Source organism: Cyanistes caeruleus, unplaced genomic scaffold, assembly GCF_971803275.1.
Source record: "Cyanistes caeruleus unplaced genomic scaffold, bCyaCae1.hap1.1 HAP1_SCAFFOLD_65, whole genome shotgun sequence".
NCBI lineage: Eukaryota > Metazoa > Chordata > Aves > Passeriformes > Paridae > Cyanistes > Cyanistes caeruleus.
In genome coordinates, this window is record NW_028255884.1 from 3276947 (window position 1) to 3303138 (window position 26192).

General features: G+C 54.4%; 1 protein-coding gene across 1 annotated transcript; it reads left to right on the plus strand.

Annotated features, from left to right (window-relative positions):
* Positions 1-450: 450 nt before the first annotated feature.
* LOC147647199 (uncharacterized) lies at positions 451-26192 on the plus strand. Its single transcript, XM_086872435.1, has 5 exons — positions 451-471; positions 5888-6735; positions 6828-6843; positions 23170-23452; positions 26179-26192. Exons 1-5 carry the CDS (start codon positions 451-453, stop codon positions 26190-26192), a joined length of 1182 nt encoding a protein of 393 aa, XP_086728561.1.

Here is a 26192-nt window from a genome sequence, read left to right on the forward strand (position 1 = left end):
TTGCCAGCAAGGAAAAGATGTTCCTGCCCTTGAAGGCAAAGCTCTTGAGAAGGGGCCGAGAGCCAAGTGCAGCAAGATCTTACAGTGACATTTCCCTGCCAGCCCCCAGAACTTCACCCATGCTTGTTGTAGCTCCTGGATTGGGAATTAAATCAGGGCAGGGTCTCTGGTGGGAGCTGCCCTGGGTGCAGGGAGACGCTGATGTCAGCGTTCAGGAACACACATAATCACAGATTGATTATATGCAGGTGCTTTACTGAAGCACACGGGAACTCGAGGTATCAGCAACCCAAATCTAGCTCCATCGTCTTTGTGCAAAGTGCACATATTTATACAATTTCAGCTGTAGCAGTAATCACTGTAACAACCTTATCAATATTGCCTCATTAATATTGCTTGATTAGCTTTATCAATATTGCTTCATGAGAGTTAGCTCGTCCTTGTACGAACATGTACGAATCTTATCTCTGGGTGGGTGTCTTGGAATCCCCAAGTACCAGTTCCTGTTACCGTAAACATTTCAGCTTGCTAGCCCATCCCCAATACCAGACATTCTTGTGGCCTACTTCTACATGGTTTTAAGAAACATTTTCAGAAACATTTAACCCCATAGTAACAAGGGTTTCACTGCTGTGGTGTCACAGAGAGTGGAACACTGGGGCTGTCACAGCTGTGGTGTCACAGAGAGGGGAACACTGGGGCTGTCACAGCTGTGGTGTCACAGACAGGGGAACACTGGGGCTGTCACTGCTGTGGTGTGTGATAGATTGACATTTAAGAAAAAAAGACGAACAGCTAAGGATGTTAAGGTTGCTGGAGGGTGATGGGAGTTTTTTCTCCTGGCCTATAACCGGTCATTTCCAAGAACTGACAGTAGTTTTGCCCATTGAAAAGTGATATCAACCTGTGAACACCACCCTTTAAAACTTAAGCCTGGGAATTTCTCTTTCTCTTTGGTTTCTGGCTTTTGAAGAGGTAACAGGGCTCTGGTTCATCCTCCTTCCCCCGGAACAGGAAAAGGCCACGGGGGGAGCAGGGCTGGCCTGAGTTCTGCGGTTCCTGGCAGGGGATGGAGACTGTGAAGTGACAGGAGCCCCATCCCAGAGGGAAGTACTCCCATCTGTCCTACTGGTCTGGCCTTAATGTAAATCTTTGACTTCATCAAAGGGTCATTGCTAAACAAAACCTTGGTTTTGCCTGCTGACATTGCTGGACAGGCGCTGTCCCAGGAGATGCTCTTGATGGTTGCCTCTTTTCCTGGGCATGGCACTGGAGGAGGTCCAGGCCCAGGTGATGCCACTGAAGGAAATGTGCCCTCAGCCCAGGGATGCTCAACACAGACTCCCCCAGCCCCTTGGGGCCCTGCCTCTGGTCACAGCAGCCCCTGCCTGGCTCCTGCCTGCCCACACCGTGGTCAGCCCTGCCTGCTCCTGGACATGGAGCTCAGCCAGGGCTGGTGCTGTGTGGGCTTTGCTGGTGGTACCAGCCGGACACTGGGGTGAGAGCTCCATCTCTTTATTGGAACAGAAGAGCTGTGCTGGGCCCTGCCCTGGCAGGAGGGACCCACCTTCAGTCCAGGCCACAGAGCAGGGCGGGTCCCTTCAGGGACACAGGGCCTTGCTTTGGGTGGTGGCAGCATCTGCACAGCAGCAAGCTGGTAATGCAGCTGTGACAGGGACATCACGTACGGGCATGGAGATGTGAAATGTGTGGTGCAGGTGTCCCTGAGGGAGGTGTTGGCCTTTCCTGTGAAGCTGCAGAGGGGAACCTGTTGAGAGAGGAGATGGCTGAGGCCCCAGCTGCAGCTGGCACACAGGGACCCTCCTGCACACTGCGAGATTCTCACTGTGCTCAAAGTTTCCCTCTGAAGACTAAGAGCTGAATGTGGATGGGCTTAGCAGCTGATCTGCAGGCCAAACAATTGAGGTAGCAAAAGGAGAAGTTGAGAAAATACAAGTTTATCCATAGCAAGGAGGAAAGCAAGGCCGTTAGCATGGAAACCAATAAAAAGGGATATAAGGGGTATTTGCAGTTGTAATAAATGGAATTGGTTCTTGCTAACTAAATTGTAACTGTTATTAAAGTTCTTATTAGGAACAATCAAGAATCAGTGTTACAAAGCAGATGTACCCCTTTGCAGATGTTACATGTCAAAATTAAGGTACAGGATGTAGTTTAGAAGATAAATGGTGTCTCAAGACCAAAATTGCCTTGAGATGGACCAAAATTAGAACAAATTTAGGCATTGGGCCTAAAGATTATTAAACATAAGGCTAATTAATAGACTTACATAACACAATGCTCAGTATGTATGCACAAACCTGTAAGGTTATCCAAAGGACAACAAGGAAGAAGAGAAGCCTTCGCCAAAAGACCACCAAAAGAAGACTGAAGACCCCCTAACAACAACTGAGGCATGTGCCGTGAAGAAAAGTGATGTAAAGTCAGAAAAACTTGAGATAGGAGGGAACTTAGAGGAAACATTAAGGAATATGTATAAGGATACAGTATATAAGTTTAGCTTGAAGTGCTTTGTTTTGAATGTGAGGCAGGGTGGGAAGCCTCTGTACCCTGGTCGGTTTTGCTTATGCTTTAATCAGACTTAATTACTAGCAGATTATTTATATAAATTTTAATTTTTATTAAACTGTATTATTTTACTAAACTGTATTCTTTTATAACACATTACTATTCAATTTAGTAAATTGTATTCATTTTTAATTAAACTGCCATTAACCCAAGGGACCTAGTTGTCAAAATTCTAATTTCATTTATAACAGTATTTTAACAAAGAAGGCTGTTACAACAACATTTGTATTTACCAAACATGACACAACATGAGCTATATTAACAAAGAAGGCCCCTTACGGTGACAACATTCTACTGTTCAAACTGTAAAACATCTTTGTGTACTGATCAGGAGGTAACGATTTAATCTTTACAGTCCTGATGCTGAATGTCTCCTTAGGAGGTCTGGTCAGGGAGAAGAATGAGCCCCTTGTGGGCTGCCCCTGTTTGGACAACCTGCTCCTCACCCCGAGCCTCTGCATGTCTGACATCGCCCACCTGGGACTGACATCCCAAAGCATTGAGAACATTTCTCTTTATAATTTTTCTTTATAATTAAAATCTAATTAATTAATAAAAATAAAATTTTATTTTTATAATACTATTATTCTGTATTTTTATAACCTAATTTTTATATTTATATAAAAGAATTGCTACGTTTTTAGCAACTAAAAACATTATCGGTCCTTGGTTCAAAGTAGCACATTTCCTTTCATTAATTAATTGACCACTATTTCTCCCTCTTTATGCTAATTACACATATTTTTAGTCCTTTGATCATCATTTTTATCATTTTCTCAGACAGGGTAAAAGGGGCCACTTTGGGGTCCATGGAGACTTTTCTGAGGAACATTTGGGGCAGTTTTGGGTCGGGGGACGGAACTTAGAGAGAACTTGGGGGTCTGGAGGACACATGGGGAGCCGGGTGGGCACTTGGAGCGGCATTTAGGGATTCTGTGAGACAATTCGGGGTCCGGACGAGCACTTGGGGGTCCAGGGGGGCACTTGGAGGTCATGGAGGGGAATCTGGGGGCCCTTCGGGGTCCGGGCGGGCACTTGGGGGGCTGTAACAGGGAATCTCTGGGTCGCGGGGGATGATGGGAGTTGTAGGCGCCGGTATAATGAGGCTTAATGGCGCCGCGGAGCATCACGGGAGTTATATTCGCAGCTCCAATAGGTTCCGGTAAGGCGCGGGGCATGACGGGAGATGAAGTCCCGCCCGGAATAGCGCTCTATGGGCGCCGCGGAGCATGATGGGAGCTGTAGTCCCGGAAGTGGCTCGGAAGGCGCGTTCGGCGGTGTGGGGAAGCGCTTGGAGAACACTTCTGCGTCCGAGCTGCAGGTGCTTGGGGCGAATGTACACGGCTCGGGAGCACTTGGGGGGAACCTGGGGAGCTGTGACCGGGCTCTTTAGGGCGCGGGGCACGGCAGGAGGTTTGGGCGCGGAACTGTGTTGTGGGATGATGGGAGATGAATTCCCAGCAGTGGCTGGAAGGGGAATCTGTGGGGTCGGGAGCATTCAGCGATCCAGGGACACTTTGGGGGGCCTCGAACGGGCGCTGAGGGGGCACTCGGGGATCCTGAAGGGTCTGGGGGACACATGGGATCTATGGGGGGCGATCCCGGGGTTCTGGGGAGCGCAGGGCATATTCCCAGTTCCTCACAGCCTGGTCTCAATTGCCCCCTGGAGGCTCCTACTGACTGCCAGTCTGATCCCAGTATGATCCCAGTATGATGTCAGTACACAGCCAGTGCAATCTCAGCCACTGCCAGGATGATCCCAGTCCAAACCAGTCCCTGCCAGTGCTGCCACTCCTGGGATCCCCCAGCCCTCTCTGTGTTCCCCCCTCCCACATCTCCCCAGAGGAGCCCCAAGGGCTGGCAGTCCCCAGCCAGGGTCCCCAGCCAGCCCCAGGTTGGATCTGCAGCCCCCAATTTTCCCAGTTTCCCTCTCCTTTTTCCCGGGCCGGGTTCCCCCCGTCCCCAGCGGGTGGGAGCAGCGGAGAGCCCCGCGCTGCCCATCCCGACCTGTCCCGGCTCCATCCCCGCTCCTGCCGTGGGCTGTAAGGGGTTTGGGAACGGGGCACCGAGGGTGTCGCTGCTCCTGGGGGAGGAGGAGGAGGGATGGAAGAGGAGGGATGAAGAAGGAGAGAGTGACGAGATGGAAGTAGGAGAAGGAGGTGGGGTTATGGAGGAAGAGGAGGAGGAAGGATGGAAGGGGAGGAGAGGGAGGAAGAGGAGGGACAAAGGAGGATCACGGAAAGGAGAAGGAACCACAAGGTTGAGCACTCCTTGAATTCATAGCCCCCTCCTGTGGGATCATCACCCACCATCCCACAGGTGATGGTGGAGTGGGAGCTTTGCCCGGATATCCTGGGGGGGGTCCCTGGGTTGGGTTTATTTTGCGGGCGGGGAATGTTTGGAGAATGTGGAACTCCAAAGCTGAGTGGAAAATCCTACTTGGGGGGACATTGGGGGGTCTCACCATCCTTAAGTGGGGAAATGGAAACAGGGGGAACTTTTTGGATTCCTGGCACTCCCAGCAGCCTGGGGATGGTAGGGACCGAGCAGACAGGTTGTCCCTAGTACAAGCTTGACTCCCAGCAGCTGGGACAGGCGGGAACCCTTGAACCTTCTCTTCTTGAAGACAGGGGAGACTAGAGATGGGGAACTCCTGGGAGGCATTTTCAGAGCTGAATATTGGTGTTTTTTGGAGGTTTTATGGACCCCAGATGTCCGGTGACTTCTAGAGATGAGCTTGGACAGAGGGACCTGCAAACTCAATGTCCTCATCCCTTGTATTTCCCCAAACCAGGATTTCCCATTCCCAAACCTTGGCTGGATGGAGAAGGAGGCTGTGAGGAAGAGGAAGATGTCCCAGGACACCGAGGCAGGTGAGGAGGAAGTCAGTGCCCCTTTCCCCATCTCTCCTGCTCCATCTCCCAGCCCAGCCTGGCCCCCGGCTGCAGGACAGCCCCGCTGCCGACGCCGTCCTGCCGGGGACGCACTGGGGGGATCTCCTTCCCCTTCCCTCTGGCACGGAGGCAAATCCCATCCTCTCCTTGTCCTTCCTCCCCCAGACCAGGAGCTGAGGATGGAGACCAGGGAGAACAAATCCCCACGGCAGAAACTCGTGGAAGAGGCCGTTTTGAGCAGCTCCACAGTGCAGGAATCCAATGGGGAGGAAAATCCCCAGAGAACCCGCAGGAGAAGGGTCTCCAAACGCTGCCTAGGGTGCTCTGAGGAGGAAAGACCCACCCTGTGCCGGGAAGGCGGCTGGAGATCCAGCCGGGGCTCTGAGCTGGTGGTCCATGAGCAGCTTCAGGATGGGGAGAAGCCCTACAAGTGCTTGGAGTGTGGGAAGAGCTTCAGCCAGAGCAACAGCCTGATCTGTCACCAGATGATCCACACTGGGGAATGGGCCTATGAGTGTGAGGAATGTGGGAAGGGCTTCAGCTGGAGCTCCCAACTCATCATCCACCAGCGCATCCACACTAGGGAGAGGCCCTACGAGTGCCTCGAGTGTGGGAAGAGGTTTCAGAGGAGCTCCACTCTCCTCAGGCACCAGCGGATTCACAGAGATGAGAGGCCCTTCCGCTGCCCTGACTGTGGGGAGGGCTTCAAGCAGAACTACACCCTCATCACCCACTGGCGCATCCACACTGGGGAGAGGCCCTATGAGTGTGGGGAATGTGGGAAGAGCTTCAGCCGGAACTCCAGCCTGATCTGCCACCAGAGGATCCACACCGGGGAACAGCCCTATGAGTGTGAGAAATGTGGGATGACCTTCAGCCGGAGGTCCCATCTGACCATCCACCAGATGATCCACACTGGGGAGAGGCCCTATGAGTGTCCCGAGTGTGGGAAGAGGTTTCAGACCAGCTCCCATCTCCTCGAGCACCAGCGGATTCACACGGATGAGAGGCCCTTCCGCTGCCCCGACTGCAGGAAGGGCTTCAAGCACAACTCCCACCTCATCACCCACCAGCGCATCCACACTGGGGAGAGGCCCTACGAGTGTGGGGAATGTGGGAAGAGCTTCAGCCACAGCTCCAGCCTCAACACTCACAAACGCCTCCACACTGGGGAGACACCCTACGAGTGTCCCCTGTGTGGGAAGAGCTTCACCTGGAGATCTAGCTTGACCCAACACCAACGGCAGCACCAGTAAGGGAAGCTCTGCAAATGCCCCAAAGTACAGGAAGAGCTTTGTGCACTGCTCCAGCTTCATCCCCCCTTGGAAAATTCAAGGTTGGCAGAGACCTGGTGATCCATGTCCCTTTGATCCATGCTGGGGAGACACCTGTACCTTTTCCTGCCTATGGCAATGACATGATGTGGGATCAAAGAACGTGAGGGTCTGGCCATGGCCCTTTTGTTATATTCAATCCCATCTCAGGTCATTGCCAGGGGCAGGTGTTGGGGGTTAGGTGTCTTTTTTTTTTTAATTCTGGATTGCCCGTGGAATTTTTACCCATTAGTTGTGGGGACAGCCTAACTGTGGGCACTTGGTGGGTGATTGACAAAAGGCAAAGAGTTTGGCCGGGCCCAGGGAGGGAAGGGGGGCAGGAAAAGAAGAGAGCGGGGACAGTTTGGGGGGCTTTCTTCAGCTTCGGAGAAGGACACTTTGGGTGCAGAGATGCTGCAGTGGGCACAAGAGAATTTCACCATCACCCACAAAGAGCTGCTGCTTTTTCTCCTTCTCCCCTCTTTGTTGGTGGCCTCACACCCCCTGTCCTGCCGGGACGTGTGGCAGTGCCAGGCACCGCCGCGGAGCTGCTGATCCACCTCAGCCACCGGCCCAGGATCTCAGCTCATCCCTGCTGTTCCAGCTGAGTGTTCCTCAGAGCCCTGCAGGAGCACCGGGACTGCCCGCCCGAGGGGGTTTGTGAAACAAAGCCTCTCCTCCATCCCTTCTCATCTCAGCTGAGAAGGTTGTAACAGGGGCCCTGGTTCTGTTTTCTTGTTAATGCTGAAGTTATTGTTGTTTGTTTGCCTGGTTATAAATACTAATAAAGAACTGTTATTCCTATCCCCAGATCTCTGTCTGAAAGCCCCTTGATTTCAGAATTATAATAATTCATAGGGAGGGGGTCTACATTTTCATTCCAGGGGAGGCCCCTGCCCTCCGTAGCAGACACCTGTCTTCCAAAACAAAGACAGATGGGGAGTTTCTCCATCCTCCTCATCCTTGTGGGGCCGGCAGTGCTCTTGGTTCCTCATGCTCTTTTTGTGGGGCCTTTTGTGTCTGTGCCCCTCCGACGTAGGGGGACAGGGGATATTTGCTGCCCCCTTTCTGCTTCTGGGAAGCCTGTGCGGGCTCTTTGTCCCTCTCTGATTTGGAGGTTGCCAGTGTTGTCACCATCCTGGCATCCCCCGGCTGCTCTTTGTCCTTTTCCAGGCCAGGGGTGTTCTCTGTCCCCTTGCAATTTGTGGGGCTGGCACAGGCACAATTCCCCTCCTCTTTGGGGGGGCTGGCAGTCTCCCCTTCCCCCTCTGACTTGGGGGCTGCTGTGGCCTCCATCCATCTCTTATTTTGGGTTGCCAGGTATTTATCTCCCTTCAGTTTGGGGGGCCCGGGGATCGCCTCCATCCTCCTCCACTTTTGAGGGGCCTGGGAGAAGTCTCTGTCTCCCACCGATTTGGGGGGGACTGGTGCAGGCTCCACCCCCCTCTGATTTTGAGGGACAACCTGGAGGAAAGGCACCAAAATCTTGACAAAGGCTGAAGAGAACACTCTGATTACCCCTTTTGCCAAGAGGTTCCCTTAGCTGAAGTTGCTAACAAGGACCAGACTCGCCAGCCCGCAGTGGGTTTTGTGTTGTTTTATTTCCTGGGCCCTCAGTCCTGCGTGGGACCCTGGAACTGGGTGCTGCAGAGGCTGTGGCAAGGCATCAGAAATGCCCGCCGAACACCCAAGGGTGGTAGAAGATCTGCTCCAGCACTGGCCGGTCCATGGGGTGCTTGGACAAACAGCAGCGGATCAGATGTTGGCACTCTGGGGAGAGAAGGCAGAAAGCGGCGCTCACTTGCAGAAGGCTCCTGCCCAGCTGCTCCCGGCGCCTGCAGAAGCCGGGCCACGCTGCGTGTGCTGGGAGCTGCCCTTGGCGGGAGAGCGGCACGGCAGGACAAGCGTCCCCTCCTTCAGCCAAGCGTGCCACACCCAGCCTGCCACGGGCCACCTGCTGCAGCCGGCCCTTGAGGGCACATGGATGTCCCAGCGCAGCTGCGGGAGGGCCGGGCTGGGCTGCGCGGTGCCACCTGCCAAAGCCTGCCTGCTTCAGGCTGCGTACCAACCTGGAGAGACCTCCTGCGGGAAGAAGAGCTGCCCCAACACGGTGTCACACTCGTTCTCGAAGGGCAGGAACCTGCACACCATCTCCAACAGCAGCACGCCCAGGGACCAGATGGTCGCCCCATCACCGTGGTAGCAGCGCAGGCCGATCCACTCGGGCGGGCGGTACGTGCGTGTTCCTAGGGGAGACGGGTGGCGCTGCTCAGGCGCAGGCTGCTGCCTTCCAGAGCCTGGTGCCAGCCTCCTGCCAGAGGCAGGGACTGCAGCCATGGCCACAACTTCCCCCCAAGGCCTGCCCGCCTCCCCCTGACAATGGGCCAAAGCCCAGAAACCATTCTGCAAGGCTGAGAACTCCAGTGGAGCAGCCCAAGGCCTTGTGGGCCTGCCAAGCCGAGGAGCCAGGGCCCGGCTTTTGCAGCCCCTTTCTGTCGGCAGGGCTGGCAGCCGGCTCCTGGGGCACAGCACCTGCCCCGTGCCACAGGGCAGCCGGCAGCCGGCTGAATGCCGCACCCCACGGACCAGGAGGGAATGGGGCTGTGCAGTGCCTGGCACTGGGAGCAGGGCCCGCGCTCTGGGCTCACTGGCAAACTCTGTGAAGGCCCGCTCCTGCAAGAAGATGCCGCAACCGAAGTCGATCAGCTTGGGGTTGCCAGTCTCCGAGTTGACTAGGAGGTTCTCTGGCTTGATGTCCCGGTGCAGGACGCCGCAAGCCGTGCAGTGCCACACGGCCTCTCTGAGGGATGGAGGCTGTCAGAGATAGCGGAGGCTCCTGGCACCATGGACGTTCTCTGACCGCCTGAGCTTCTTGCACAGACAGCGGGTCTTCTCTGCTGTGCCATCCTTGCAAGGCTTGAGGCTCTCCCAAGGATGGTCAATCTTGCTGGGAGCATCCTCCTGAAGGGATGGCGGCTTCTGGAGAAGCTGGGAGAGCCACAGCAGGGCAGGTGGCCTCACCTCATCAGCTTCTCCAGTTCTTTCCACAACGCCAGCCACATTCTAAAGTAGAACGGCACAGATGTCCCATTGCGTGCCCAGTGCCGGATCATCACTTCCTGTAGCTCTTGGGCCACTGCCATGCAGGGACTGCAGCTGCTGGAGCTCTCCAGAGGGCTTGCGGGAGCACCTGGCCGCCAGCGAGGGGTGGCCCGAGGCTTGGAGAACCTGGGAGCTGCAGGGGCTGCTCGGTTCCTCCATGGGCCTCTGGGCCTAACCCTGGGGCGCTTCCTCGTCTGCCGCCTCCATGGTTTCCAGTGGCCACCGGCCCAGCAGACAGCCACAGCGGCCAGCAGCAGGACAAGGGCAGCCATCAGGACGCCACCGTCACCCATGGCTACGGCACGTCCCATGGCGACTGCACTGGCAGCTGCGGGGGCTGGCCCGGTTTATATAGGGCTGGCGTGGTGATGTCACAGTGCTGTGGCCAGGCCAGCTGTGTGACATCACAGCCCTGCATCACACCAGAGCTTAACCCCTTTGTGACATCACGGCCCCACCCAATTCAGGGACCACAGCCCTGGCTCATCCCTGAAGATGAACATGGCCTGGAAAAGCCTGGAAATCAGAACCGGAGCTCAGCCCCTTGCAATGGATCCTTCCCTGGAGCAAATGGCAGCACATCAGGAAGAGTGCTGCTACCACCTGTGTCAAGCCCCCGGATCTCAGGACGCCATAGTGGCACCAACTTCAAGGAACCACTACTCTGTGCCAGAGAAGATCCCCCAGAGACAAAGGGAGGAGAAGTTCCTCTGTCTCTGGGGAGCTCTCCTGAAATGGCTGGCGAGGACTGCAAAAGTTTTCTCATAGCAGCTCACCAACTTCTGCAGAGCCTCTGCTCTAAATAAATCTGGATATTCCAAAGAGCGCTCATGCTTGTCCCACTGCTCTAGTTTTGACTGCCATGGGGTTCCTCTCTTCCCAAGAGCTGGCACATGCTGGGTTTGGATTCAAGATGGGGATGCTGTGGTTCAGTCAGGGGTGGTTTGGTTTCTGCTGAACAGGGCTTGCCCTCTTCAAGGACTTTGCAGTGTCCCTTGGTACAATGCGTGTTTTCCTCTGGGAAGGGAGGGGTGAGTGTTGAAGACAGAGGCAATAAATACATTAGAAAACCTGCACTGTGTCTGTGTCCGTGTTTGTCAGGTGACCACCCACATCCTGGAAGGGGATGATGTAATTTCTATTTTTTAATTTTTTTTTATTGATGGATTTAACAAGTCAATTTTTATTGTGCCTCACATGTTTGGCCACCTTCATCTCCAGCTGAGCTTTCAGTGCACCAGATTTCTTGCTGCAGTGGCAAGAAGCATCTCTGTATTCTTCTCCTGACCTTCATTCCTTGTCCTCTACCCGTCCCATCCCACCCCAGGGAGCAGGGACCGTCCTGGGGCAGATCCAGGAGGATATCCAGGACCATCCCTGCCTGGGACGGGTGCCAAGGAGATCCAGGAGGGTTCAGTGTCCAGCTCTAAGTCCTGGGACACCTTGTGCCGTGCTCCCAACAGCCCCGATTTTCAGGAAGGAGCCACAGCAGCCTCCTGGCCATCCATGGATTTTTCTTCCAGGAATTCGCTGTGGAGCTTGTTTCTGTTTTCCTGCTCTTCCTGAGCTCCTGTCAACATGGCATGGAGGTGGAAGAGGTGGAGAGGAGAAACGTCAGGAAGGAGAAGACAGAAGGAAATTGCTGGGGAAAAGGGAGACACACACCCCTAACGGTGGCTGCAGAAAGCTCCACACGCTCCAGCCTGCCCCAAAACCAGGGACAGCCCTGGCTAAAATCCAGGAAAAACAGTGCTGAGGATCCAAGGAATCCGAGCCATGATCTGTGTGGAGAGTGTCCCTGACATGAGGAACGTGAATGGAACCGAGCGAGGCTAGGGCAGGAGGGTCAGAGCGAGCAGAGAAGGGGGGCCCATCAACATCCTAATTTACTGCTCCAGAGAAAGAAAAATTCCCAGCTTTAATTCCAAGGAGGATAATTTAATATCTCCTTGGCACCTGCAGATCTATGACCTGAATCCAGTCATGAGTTTCCTTCAGGTCTCCACCCTTGGGACCAGTTAAACAGATAGTGGGGTTAATCTCTTTCCCACTTGTTAAATCTGGATCCTCCCATTCCATGAGAGACTTTTTATTGTGTCCCTCAGAGAATCCTTCTGAAGCAGAAGTGCTGGTGTGAAATGAACGGGAACAGGGAGTGTTGGGCGAAGAACTGACTAATGTGATATGGGAATGTGCCTCGCTGGGGATCCAAGCCAGCTGAATTTCACCCAGAAAAAAAAGAGGGATTAAGTTCAAGCCTTGGGAAGCATTTGTTTAAGTTATGGCAAAGAGAAAGGGCTTATGGCAGTTAATATGTTAATCATCTCACCCCTTATAAGATTATGTTTCTAGAATGTTCCCGGTTCTCTCCCCTGATTGGTTGTTATTTGTTGCAGTATTTTGCATATTTCTAACCCCAGTTTGTGGTTGGACCCATGCCCTCAGACTCTGCCCTCAGACCTACCCTATATATTTTTGTGTCTGCCCGTAGTCCTCGTCTTTGGAGTTTGTCCCTATACTGCGCACAGTTTATGGGCACAGTCCCTATTTTATTTCTCATTAAAGTGTTAATTTTAGGCAGACACAAACTCCATCATACCCTTTCATTTTATTTGCACCTCAATTCCCTGAAGTCAGAGAAACCAAAAGTTTTAAAGGTACTGGTTTTCAATGGGACAGGATCCATTTAATTCCCAGAAAGAGGCACAGAATTAGATTTGAATCCAAGTTCGGATTCAGCATGGGAATGTAGTGGACAGCACACCGATGGTTTCCATGTTGCTGAGCAGGGCTTGTCCTGTCCATGGACTTTGCAATCCCCGACTGGACAATCCATGTCCCATGCTCAGCCAGCAAGGAGGTGACACCATCACCGTTCCCCTCCTCATCCCCGTGTCCTATTTAGACAAGGATCTTCCATCTCCTCTGCTCCAGAGGGTGCTCGAGTGCCCAGAGGGAGCCCCTTCCTCGCTCCCGTGGAACTGGTGAGGGCTGGGGTGACGCAGGGCCGTGATGTCACAAAGGGGTTAAGCTCTGGTGTGCTGCAGGGCCGTGATGTCACACAGCTGTCCTGCCCACAGCACTGTGACATCACCACGCCAGCCCTATATAAACCGGGCCAGCCCCCGCAGCTGCCAGTGCAGTCGCCATGGGACGTGCCGTAGCCATGGGTGACGGTGGCGTCCTGATGGCTGCCCTTGTCCTGCTGCTGGCCGCTGTGGCTGTCTGCTGGGCCGGTGGCCACTGGAAACCACGGAGGCGGCAGACGAGGAAGCGCCCCAGGGTTAGGCCCAGAGGCCCATGGAGGAACCGAGCAGCCCCTGCGGCTCCCAGGTTCTCCAGGCCTCGGGCCACCCCTCGCCGGCGGCCAGGTGCTCCCGCAAGCCCTCTGGAGAGCTCCAGCAGCTGCGGTCCCTGCATGGCAGTGGCCCAAGAGCTGCAGGAAGTGATGATCCGGCACTGGGCACGCAATGGGACATCTGTGCCGCTCTTCTTTGGGATGTGGCTGGCGTTGTGGAAAGAACTGGAGAAGCTGATGAGGTGAGGCCACCTGCCCTGCTGTGGCTCTCCCAGCTTCTCCAGAAGCCACCATCCCTTCAGGAGGCTGCTCTCAGCAAGACTGGCCATCCTTGGGAGAGCCTCAAGCCTTGCAAGGATGGCACAGCAGAGAAGACCCGCCGTCTGTGCAAGAAGCTCAGGCGGTCAGAGAACGTCCATGGTGCCAGGAGCCTATCTCTGACAGCCTCCATCCCTCAGAGAGGCTCAGCCAGACCTGTCAGCCTGCAGAAGGTGCAGAGCCCAGGGACAGGTCTCCCAGCTTCCTTGGACCCTTGGACTTCAACAACATGGGCGCATCCCTGAGCACTGACATGGCCAGGGAAAGCCCACAGGTCCAAGTGGAAGCCCAGCCCGATCCAGGGGAGCCGTCTCAGGAGCAGGGGGAGGAGCAGCAAGTGTCCTGGAGCCAGCAGCTGCCGGACCACAGCTCCCAGGTGACGGTGCTGGACGTGCCAGCTGGCAACAACCTGTGCCTGGTGGATGAAAAGATTCCCGGGGGACCAGGGAGTTTCCTCCATCTCCAGGAAGCTGCTCCCATACAGCCACCAAATACCAACAAGGCTTCTGTACCGGCAGGTGAGACCTGAGGAGCTGTCTGAGGCTGCCATGGGGCTCTGGAGGGACATTCCCAGGCCAGGCCAGGGCCTCTGAGAGCAGCCTAGAAGCAGGTCAGAGCAAGGTGGCCGGCGCTGGCTGGGGCTGCTGCACATGCGGACACTCGGGGGGTTCCTGGGATCATCAGGCCCTGTGATGGAGGCATTGTCTCCTCCTCACAGCCCGATGGCACCTGTGTTCCACTGGAGATCGTGCTGATGGAAAAGGTGGGCTTTGGCTGCCGCAGAATCATCCAGCTCCTTGACTGGTTCCAGCTGCCCGACAGCTTCGTGCTGGTGATGAAGTGTCCAGAGCAATCTCGGGATCTCTTGCATGTCCTGCAGGAGCAAGAGTTCCTGAGCGAGGAGGCGGCACGCTGGCTTTTCTGGCAGGTGCTGGAGTCTGTGTGACACTGCATCGCCTGCGGCATCCTGCACCGGGACATCAAGCCAGAGAACCTCCTCGTCAACCCAGAGACTGGCGACCTGAAGCTGATGGACTGCGGTTGTGGCACCTTCCTCCAGGAGCGGGTCTTCACAGAGTTTGCCGGTGAGCCCAGAGCGCGGGCCCTGTTCCCAGTGCCAGGCACTGCACAGCCCCATTCCCTCTTGGGCCACAGGGTGCGGCATTCAGCCAGATGTTGGAGATGGTGTGCGGGTTCCTGCCCTTCGAGAACGAGCGTGACACCGTGTTGGGGCAGCTCTTCTTCCCGCAGGAGGTCTCTCCAGGTTGGTACGCGGCCTGAAGCAGGCAGGCTTTGGCAGGTGGCACCGCGCAGCCCAGCCCGGCCCTCCCGCAGCTGCGCGGGACGTCCATGTGCCCTCAAGGGCCGGCTGCAGCAGGTGGCCCGTGGCAGGCTGGGTGTGGCACGCTTGGCTGAAGGAGGGGACGCTTGTCCTGCCGTGCCGCTCTCCCGCCAAGGGCAGCTCCCAGCACACGCAGCGTGGCCCGGCTTCTGCAGGCGCCGGGAGCAGCTGGGCAGGAGCCTTCTGCAAGTGAGCGCCGCTTTCTGCCTTCTCTCCCCAGAGTGCCAACATCTGATCCGTTGCTGTTTGTCCAAGCACCCCATGGACCGGCCGGTGCTGGAGCAGATCTTCTACCACCCTTGGGTGTTGGGCAGGCATTTCTGATGCCTTGGTGCAGCCTCTGCAGCACCCAGTTCCCGTGTCCCACGCAGGACTGAGGGCCCAGGAAATAAAACAACCCAAAACCCACTGCGGGCTGGCGAGTCTGGTCCTTGTTAGCAACTTCAGCTAAGGGAACCTCTTGGCAAAAGGGGTAATCAGAGTGTTCTCTTCAGCCTTTGTCAAGCTTTTGGTGCCTTTCCTCCAGGTTGTCCCTCAAAATCAGAGGCGGGTGGAGCCTGCACCAGTCCCCCCAAATCGGTGGGAGACAGAGACTTCTCCCAGGCCCCTCAAAAGTGGAGGAGGATGGAGATGATCCCCGGGCCCCCAAACTGAAGGGAGATAAATACCTGGCAACCCAAAATAAGAGATGGATGGAGCTCAGAGCAGCCCCCAAGTCAGAGGGGGAAGGGGAGACTGCCAGCCCCCTCAAAGAGAAGGGGAATTGTGCCTGTGCCAGCCCCACAAATTGCAAGGGGATAGAGAACACCCCTGGCCTGGCAAAGGACAAAGAGCAGCCGGGGGCTGCCAGGATGGTGACAACACTGGCAACCCCCAAATCAGAGGGGGACAAAGAGCCCGCACAGGCTTCCCAGAAGCAGAAAGGGGGCAGCAAATATCCCCTGTCCCCCTAAGTTGGAGGGGCACAGACACAAAAGGCCCCACAAAAAGAGCATGAGGAACCAAGAGCACTGCTGGCCCCACAGAGATAAGGTGGAGGGAGAAACTCCCCATCTGTCTTTGTTTTGGAAGACAGGTGTCTGCTATGGAGGGCAGGGGCCTCCCCTGCTATGAAAATGTAGACCCCCTCCCTCTGAATTATTATAATTCTGAAATCAAGGGGCTTTCAGGCAGAGATCTGGGGATAGGAATAACTGTTCTTTATTAGAATTTATAACCAGGCAAACAAACAACAATAACTACAGCATTAGCAAGAAAACAGAACCAGGGGGCCCTGTGACAGCTTTCTTGGCTGAGACGGGATGGAGGAGAGGCTTTGTTTCACAAACCCCCTCGGGCGGGCAGTCCCGGTGCTCCTGCAGGGCTCTGAGGAACACTCAGCTGGAACAGCAGGGATGAGCTGAGATCCTGGGCCGGTGGCTGAGGTGGATCAGCAGCTCCGCGGCGGTGCCTGGCACTGCCACACGTCCCGGCAGGACAGGGGGTGCGAGGCCACCAACAAAGAGGGGAGAAGGAGAAGCAGCAGCAGCTCTGTGTGAGTGATGGTGAAATTCTCTTGTGCCCACCGCAGCATCTCTGAACCCAAAGTGTCCTTCTCCGAAGCTGAAGAAAGCCCCCCAAACTGTCCCCGCTCTCCTCTTTTCCTGCCCCCCTTCCCTCCCTGGGCCCGGCCAAACTCTTTGCCTTTTGTCAAGCACCCACCAAGTACCCACAGTTAGGCTGTCCCCACAACTAATGGGTAAAAATTCCACAGGCAATCCAGATTTAAAAAAAAAAAAGACACCTAGCCCCCAACACCTGCCCCTGGCAATGACCTGAGATGGGCTTAAATATAACAAAAGGGCCATGGCCAGACCCTCACGTTCTTTGATCCCACATCATGTCATTGCCATAGGCAGGAAAAGGTACAGGTGTCTCCCCAGCATGGATCACAGGGAACATGGATCACCAGGTCTCTGCCAAACTTGAATTTTCCAAGGGGGGATGAAGCTGGAGCTGTGGAGAAAGCTTTTCCTGCACTTGGGGCACTTGCTGGGCTTCCCTTACTGGTGCCTCTGTTGGTGTTGGGTCAAGCTAGATCTCCAGGTGAAGCTCTTCCCACACAGGGGACACTCATAGGGTGTCTCCCCAGTCTGGAGGCATTTGTGGGTGTTGAGGCTGGAGCTGTGGCTGAAGCTCTTCCCACATTCCCCACACTCGTAGGGCCTCTCCCCAGTGTGGATGCGCCGGTGGGTGATGAGGTGGGAGTTGTGCTTGAAGCCCTTCCTGCAGTCATGGCAGCGGAAGGGCCTCTCATCCGTGTGAATCCGCTGGTGCTCGAGGAGATGGGAGCTGGTCTGAAACCTCTTGCCACACTCGGGACACTCGTAGGGCCTCTCCCCAGTGTGGATCATCTGGTGGATGGTCAGATGGGACCTCCGGCTGAAGGTCATCCCACATTTCTCACACTCATAGGGCCTCTCCCCAGTGTGGATGCGCCGGTGGGTGATGAGGGTGTAGTTGTGCTTGAAGCCCTCCCCACAGACAGGGCAGCGGAAGGGCCTCTCATCTCTGTGAATCCGCTGGTGCCTGAGGAGATTGGAGCTCCTCTGAAACCTCTTCCCACACTCGGGACACTCGTAGGGCCTCTCCCCAGTGTGGATGCGCTGGTGGATGATGAGTTGGGAGCTCCAGCTGAAGCCCTTCCCACATTCCTCACACTCATAGGCCCATTCCCCAGTGTGGATCATCTGGTGGCAGATCAGGCTGTTGCTCTGGCTGAAGCTCTTCCCACACTCCAAGCACTTGTAGGGCTTCTCCCCATCCTGAAGCTGCTCATGGACCACCAGCTCAGAGCCCTGACTGGATCTCCGGCCGCCTTCCCGGCACAGGGTGGGTCTTTCCTCCTCAGAGCACCCTGGGATGGGTTTGGAGCCCCTCCTCCTGCGGGATCTCTGGGGATTTTCCTCCCCATTGGATTCCTGTGCCGTGGAGCTGCTCAAAACGGCCTCTTCCATGAGGTTCTGCCGTGGGGATTTGTTCTCCCTGGTCTCCATCCTCAGCTCCTTGTCTGGGGGAGGAAGGACAAGGAGAGGATGGGATTTGCCTCCGTGCCAGAGGGAAGGGCAAGGAGATCCCCCCAGTGCGTCCCCGGCAGGACGGCGTCGGCAGCGGGGTTGTCCTGCAGCCGGGGGCCAGGCTGGGCTGGGAGATGGAGCAGGAGAGAGGGGGAAAGGGGCACTGACTTCCTCCTCACCTGCCTGGGTGTCCTGGGAGATCTTCCTCTTCCTTGCAGCCTTCTCATCCATCCAGCCAAGGTTTGGGATGGGGAAATCCTGGTTCGGGAGAGAACAATGAATGAGCACGTTGAATTTGAAGGTCCCTCTGTCCAAGTCCCTCTCTAGAAGTCCCTGGCTATCTGGGGGGTCTTGGTTTGAAAGGAAAGGTGTTTGCTATGAAAGGCAGAAACCACCATTGAAATTGATAAAAATGTAAGCAACAACCCTCTCCAAATTATTATAATCTTGAAATCAAAGTGCTCTCAGATAAAGATATAGGAATACAAATAATAGTTCTTTACTAAAGGGAGAAAAATGAAAATGCAGCAGTACAAAAGAAAAAAACCAAAAAAACAGCACTCTGAGAGAGTCAGAATACAGCCTGATACCCCGTTGGTCAGGGTGCTGGTAGCAGTCTTATTAAATGGTGGCTGCAGTCCTCCTGGAGTGACAACTGTGGTTCTGTTGAAGCAATAATCCCATAGGAGATTGTACCTTACCTCTGAAGTTCCCGTGCTGTAGATGGGTCTGGTCTCTCCTCTGGGAATCCAGTGGACAAAGACTGCCTGTGGTGTTCTGATTCCCAGATTATATCCAGTCAGGAATGCTTGGCTCCTCCCCCTGGCTGGAGCATCTCACAATGGGATGATGTCATTTTATCAGTCCTGCACTGAGACTCAATGGCCCATTAACAGAAGATATCCCCCTGGAGGAAGGATGGGTGGTGGAAGAGATAAAGAACACTGCCCCACCTGGTTTTAACAGCTGGCCCATTAACAGAAGACATCCCCTAGTTATGAGGGATGGGTCATGTAGGAGATAATGAAAACTGCTCCTCTAGTTTTTAACAGATGGTGAGAGAATACATGCTTTTGGTTACATCTTGCATTGCAACCCAGGACATGGGGTACATAAAAATTTTACACCACCAAAAATTGGCCCTGAAAATGCTTTCCAGAAGTTTTCCACTTCTGTTCTCTCCCTTTTGGTGTTCAGGGGTTCCCCCCTGTCCCAGCTGCTGGGGGTCACGCTTGTACTGGGGGTCACACTTCTACTCGGTCCCTGACCTCTTCAGGCTGTTGGGAGTGCCAGGAATTTGAAAAGTTCTTCCCATTTCGATCTCCCCACTTAGGGATGCAGGAAGGTTTTGGGGTCCCAGGGTCCCTGCTCCCCTTATTCCCTTCTTGGGGGTGCAGGGGGACCAAGGAATCACCCCTGCCCCTCTCTATTTAATTGAGGGTTCCTCGAATCATGGCACTACCCCTCTCTGGGCTCCCCACTTTGGGGTCCTGGGGGACACAGGGCTCTGCTCCTCCAGGCTGCCTCTGCCAGCAGCTGCCACTGGGAACCCCAAATGTCCCCCTAAAGGGCATTTTCTTTTCAGCTTTGGTTTTCTTCATTCTCCAATCATCACCCCCAAAAACCCAACCCAGGGACCCCCCCAGGATATCTGGGCTGGGCTCCCCGTCCCTGGTCACCTGTGGGATGGGGGGGTGATGATCCCACGGGTGGGAGGGGGCTGTGAATTCAGGGAGTGAATCCCAGTTTGACTGGGATATGCTGGACCTGAGATCATACTGGGATAACAAGCACCTAACTGGGATTACTAGGAGTGTCTGGGAATGGCTATGGAGATGCTGAGGGCAGCTGGGATATACTGGGAATGTCTGTGATCATACTGGGGACAACTGGGAACAACTGGGAGTGACAGGGTCTACACTGGGGGCAACTCCAGCTGGGCATAACTGGGACCATGCAGGGAGCAGCTGGGATCATCTGGGGAGCAACTGGGACTGTACTGGGGCCAACTGGGTGCAACTGGAATCACACTGGGAGGAACAGGGAGCAACTGGAACCATACTGGGGGTAACTGGCATCCTACTGGGATCACAGTGGGAGCAGTTGGGCCATCCTGGGCAAGACTGGGACCATACTGGCAGCAACTGGGACTGCACTCAGCGTGACTGGGAGTGGCTGGGAGCAACTGGGATCAGGCTGGAAACACCTGAGGAGTGATTGAGAGCAACTGAGATATACTGGGAGAGACTGAAACCACAGTGCAGGTAAATGGGAGCAACTGGAACCATGCTGGATAATCCTGGGAGCAGCTGTGCCCATGCTGGGTCATACTGGGATCCTACTGGAACTAGCTGGGATCATACTGGGAGTGACTGCAAAGGTGCTGGCTGGGACTGGAACCATACTGGAGGTGACTGGGAGCAACTGGGCCAATCCTGGGAGTGACAGGGAGTCACTCTGGCCATGACTGGAATCATACTGGGAGGGCCTGGGTGTGACTGGAACCATACTAGGGGTGGCTGGGTGCAACAGCTCATACTGGGGGTGACTGAGATTGTAGTGGGAGTGACTGGGATCATTCTGGAAGTGTTTTTCTGTAGATCTTCTGTCTTTCTGGTCTCTTTTTATTCTCCTTCCTATCCTACGTACCTGAAATATTTTTGGATATCTTAATGTTACCCAAAATCTTAAGGGTTAACACTTTTTAGGTTAAATGAGCTAAGATTGCAAAGTTAAGGCTATGGTAAGAGTTCTTTGTGCAGTTGGATGTTGTATTAAACCCTTTGCCATAGTTCCTTGATTGTCTGAATTTCGTCAGTTAAATTTTGTGTCATTTTGACCTCTTAGCTCAGTTGGTCAGAGCATGGTGCCAGTATCACCGAGTTTGTGGGTTCAATCCTTGTGTGGGCCATTATCTTAAGAGCTGGACTTGATGGTCCTTGTGGGTCCCTTCCTACCAAGAATATTCTTTACATCTGTCCATGTTGAGAAGATCTGGTTGGTGTTTCTCTTGTGCACCAAACTCAAGCAGAGGAACCTTTGGTTACCACCAGCATTGAAGTGTTCTGGGGTGTTACAGCCCTGCAGGCTCACAGTGGCCTCTTGTTTCCATAAGGCTTCAGACTGTCCCAATGGTCCCTTGGTTCCATGGGCCCAAGAGTGCCACAACGATCCCCTTGGTTTCACAACTTCCCATAGTGTCACACTGGCCCCTTGGTTCCAGAAGGATCTGGAGTGTCACACAGGTTTATGGCATTTGTCCTTGCTGCCCCTCACATCCCACTGCCCCACAAAGAGCCCCGAGCCACCCGTGAGGGACAGGCCCTGCTGGGCCAGGCCTGGGCTCAGGGCTTGGCCTTTCTGCTTCCACCAACCCAGCCAGGGCTGGCTCAGCATTGCAGTTCCCTGCTCAGAGCCTTTGGCTCCCGGCAATCCTGGCCTCCAGGATCTGCTCTCACCAGTCCCTGGGGAGCCTTTGGCAGTCCCTGCCCTCAGTGGGGCTGATTGAAGCTCCAAGGGACTTGGAGTTTTGCTTCTGACTCCTTGAGCAGCTTCTTCAGCCTGAAGGAGGGACATAGGAGGATCAGGGAAAGGAGAAAGAACCACAAGGTCAAGCACTCCCTGAATTCACAGGCCCCCACCTGTGGGATCATCACCCCCCATCCCAGAAGTGCCCGGGGAGGGGGAGCTCAGCCCAGATATTCTGGGGTGTCCCTGGATTGGGTTTTTTTTGGGGGGATGTTTGAAGAATGAAGAACTCCAAAGCTGAGTGAAAATGGGGGAACTTTTTGGATTCCTGGCACTCCCAGGAGCCTGAAGAGATCAGGGACCGAGTAGACAGGGGATCCCCAGTACAAGCATGAACCCCAGCAGCTGGGACAGGGAGGAACCCCTGAACACCAAAGGAGGGAGACCAGAGATGGGGAAATCCTGGGAGGCATTTTCAGGGCTAAGTCCTGGTGTTTGGGAGGTTTATATGGACCCCATATCTTGGGTTGCAATGCAAGTTGTAACCAAAAGTATGTATTCTATCACCATCTGTTAAAACCAGGTAGAGCAGTTTTCTTTATCTCTTTCATCACCCATCCCTCATAACTGGGGGATATCTTCTGTCAATGGGCCATTGAGTCTCACTGCAGGACTGATAAAATGACATCATCCCATTGTGAGATGCTCCAGCCAGGGGGAGGAGCCAAGCATTCCTGACTGGATATAATCATGGAATAAGAACACCAGAGGCAGTCTTTCTCCACTGGATTCCCAGAGGAGAGACCAGACCCATCTACAGCACCAGAACTTCTGAGGTAAGCTACAATCTTCTATGGGATCATTGCTTCAACAGAACCACATCTGTTTCTCCAGGAGGACTGCAGCCACCATTTAATCAGACTGCTACCAGCACCCTGACAAATGGGCTGTAAGGTCCTGACTCTGTTGGTGCGTTGCTTTTTGTTCGTTTTGTTGGGGTTTTTTTGTACTGCTGCATTTTCATTTTTCTTTCTTTAGTAAAGAACTTATATTCCTTTTCCCATATTGTTACCTGAGAGCACTTTGGTTTCAAGATTATAATAATTCGGAGGGGATGGGATACTTATATTTTTTATCTATTTCAGTGGTGATTTCTGCCTTCCTTAGCAAACTCTTTTCAAACTAAATCACGTCAGAAGCCCGGGTGACTTCTAGAAATGGGCTTGGACAGAGGGACCATCAAACTCAATGTGCTCATTCCTTGTTTTCCCCAAACCAGGATTTCCCATTCCCAAACCTTGGCCAGATGGAGAAGGAGGCTGTGAGGAAGAGGAAGATGCCCCAGGACACCCAGGCAGGTGAGGAGGAAGTCAGTGCCCCTTTCCCCCTCTCTCCTGCTCCATCTCCCAGCCCAGCCTGGCCCCTGGCTGCAGGACAACCCCTCTGCCGACGCCGTCCTGCCGGGGACGCACTGGGGGGATCTCCTTCCCCTTCCCTCTGGCACGGAGGCAAATCCCATCCTCTCCTTGTCCTTCCTCCCCCAGACAAGGAGCTGAGGATGGAGACCAGGGAGGACAAATCCCCACGGCAGAACCTCATGGAAGAGGCTGTTTTGAGCGGCTCCACAGTGCAGGAATCCAGTGGGGAGGAAAATCCCCAGAGATCCCGCAGGAGGAGGGGCTCCAAACCCATCCCAGGGTGCTCTGAGGAGGAAAGACCCACCCTGTGCCGGGAAGGCGGCCAGAGATCCAGCCAGGGCTCTGAGCTGGTGCTCCATGAGCAGCTTCAGGATGGGGAGAAGCCCTACAAGTGCTTGGAGTGTGGGAAGAGCTTCAGCCAGAGCAACAGCCTGATCCGCCACCAGATGATCCACACTGGGGAATGGGCCTATGAGTGTGGGGAATGTGGGAAGGGCTTCAGCTGCAGCTCCCAACTCATCATCCACCAGCGCATCCACACTGGGGAGAGGCCCTATGAGTGTCCTGAGTGTGGGAAGAGATTTCAGAGCAGCTCCAATCTCCTCCAGCACCAGCGGATTCACACGGATGAGAGGCCCTTCCGCTGCCTTGACTGTGGGGAGGGCTTCAAGAGAAACTGCGATCTCATCACCCACCGGCGCATCCACACTGGGAAGAGGCCCTACGAGTGTCCCCAGTGTGGGAAGAGCTTCTCAGTCAGCTCTCACTTGACCAGACACCAACGGAGGCACTGGTAAGGGAAGCCTTGTGAGTGCCCGAAGTGCAGGAAGGGCTTTGTGCACTGCTCCAGCTTCATCCGCCCATGGAGAATCCACACTGGGAAGTGACCTGGTGATCCATGTTCCCTGGGATCCATGCTGGGAAGACACCTGTACCTTTTCCTGCCCATGGCAATGTCATGATGTGGGATCAAAGAATGTGAGACTGTGATCATGGTCCATTATATTCAATCCCATCTCAGGTCATTGCCAGGGGCAGGAAAAGGACTCCCTCTCTCTCACCAGAGAAGGGTGTCCTTTCTTGGCAGGAGGAAATACGTGTTCCAGAAGAGTCAGTTGGTGGTATTTTAGTTTCCCTGTGAATGGTTTGTCTTATCCTTTCTGTTACCAAAATTGTTTCTGTGTCTGTTTGTTCCTTATCCCGTTGCTGTTATTCATAAATTATTCTTATCCCAGCCTGGGATCTTTGCCTTTTGTGCTTTCCATGGCAGGTGGGAGGGAAGCGAGCGGCAGCAAGGTTTCAGCAGGAGCAGGAAATTGGGGAATGCCATTCCTGAAGCCCAGCCCGTGGAAACCGAGCATCCCAGCTGGTGCCAGGCCTGGTTGCCATGGCAGCAGCCTTGGGAGCGGGTCCCTGGCTGGGGACTGCGGGAACCTCTTCCCTCTGGTGCCCAGGGACAGGAGTGGAGGGAGCAGCTGGAGCTGAGGCGGGCAGGTTTAGGCTGGATGTGAGGAAAAGGTTTTTCCCGCGAGGCTGCTGGGGCACTGAACAGGCTCCCCAGGGAAGGCTCCCAGCTCCAGGGCTGGCTGAGCTCCAGCAGCGTTTGGCCAGCGCTGCCAGGCCCAGGCTGGGATTGTTGGGGTGCCCTGTGCAGGGCCAGCAGTTGGACTGGAGGATCCCCATGGCTCCCTCCCAGCTCAGCCAATTCTGTGGCTCTGGGATCCCATGAGCCTGGGGATGGGACTGCAAATGGTTGCCATGGCAACGGGCTCTGGCTCCAGGCCTGAGCTGGTGTCCATGGCAACCATCCCTGGCATTGGGTCACCATGGAGCTGCCAAGGGACTGACCATAGCAACAGGGGCTGTGATGGTTGCCTACTACATTTCAGATTTGTTACAGGCCCTCAGATGGGCTCCATGGCAACATTCCAAGTGTCTCCAGGCTATTCAGGAGCCGGAATGTCACAGGCTCTCCCAGGGGCTACACAGAGACCTCCCAGGAGTCCCCAGGCTGCCAAAGAGCCAGGATGTCACAGACACTCCCAGGGCTTCCTGTCATGGGCAGAGTGGGAGCTTCAGGCAAAAGCTTTATTTCTTTATTGGAGAAACTCCTACTGAGTCATGAGATGGAGAAATGACACCCAGCAGCCACCAGGGATCCTCAAACCCCTCCAGGACGCCTCGGCTTTTAAATTCCTTCTAAGAGAGGAGACTGGGAGCAGCTGGATCCAATCCCAGCCCCAGACTTTGTCAAAGGTTTATGTGTAAAAGGTTAAACTGGTGGAACTGAACTGTAATGCAATTTGTCCCACAGGATTAACAATGGAATATATATATATATATTATAAAGATATATATGTGTATATATATATATATATATATATATATTATATCAGATATATTATACAAATACAACTGTGACTGATTCTGAACAAGATTTATTTGCACCACAGAGTAAATAAAGAAAAAGAGTTATTTACTCCAGACTAGAGGAGCTATAACAATTATTAGATTATAGTGCTCTAGGAAACAATTTTGAAGTGAACAGGCCCTTGCTGGAGTTGTTTGAGCACTTTCCAGGCACAGCCTCCTGCTCCAGCAGGAACTGCCTTTCCTGTGCCATGGCCAGGGCAGATTATGCTGCAGGAAAAGCCCCAGGCCAGCCCCAAGCCAGGGAAGGGCTCGGGCACAAGTGCAGAGTGCCGTGCTGGGAGCTGTGCCAGGGACAGCCTGAGGCACCAAAGGCACCTTGGCAGCAGCAGCTGCTTCCAGGCCATGGCCAGAAGGCTCCCTTGGCACCCCGGCCTGGTGGCCAGCACTGCAGAGCTGCTGCTTCAGGGCTCATTTCTGGCTGGGCTCTGAAAAGCCACTGCTGCTCCAGGAGCCTGACTGGGAAGCAATTGGCCCCAGCACCTTGGGGACAAGATAATAATGAACAAACTCTTCATGCCAGCAGAGACAAGGCAGGGGTAGAGGAAAGGGGAGAGCCAGGCCCAGGGGACATGGCTGCAATGGTGATGGCTGTGAGGTCAGTGCCACTGCAGCAGCCTGGCTGGCCCTCAGCAGACATTCTGGCCAGGAGGGTTGTGAGGGCACCCAGCACATCAGAGAACCCACACAACAGCAATTCCATCCTTGGGGAGGGGAGGGGCTTTCACTGTGTCAGGTTGCACAGAGCTCCTGCTCATAGAGCATTTCTGGGATGGGGCATCCATTTCTCTGGAAAAGCAGCTGCAGTTTTGTGCCACTCTGATTGTAAAATATTTTCTCCTTCTAACAAATCCAAATCCACTTTTAGTCACTTTAAAAATATTGATCCTTTTTCTGTCACTGCAAGATTTGGTGGAAAATAACTTTGACCAGTGTTTCCATTTTCACAGACCATGGAGAGTGA

What these genes read in the sequence shown, in the direction of transcription:
- LOC147647199 (XM_086872435.1), top strand. Translation starts at nt 451, where the DNA reads ATGTACGAATCTTATCTCTGG. An exon ending in TGTACGAATCTTATCTCTGG is followed by an intron (nt 472 to 5,887) that starts GTGGGTGTCTTG and finishes GTCCATGAGCAG; the next exon opens with CTTCAGGATGGGGAGAAGCC.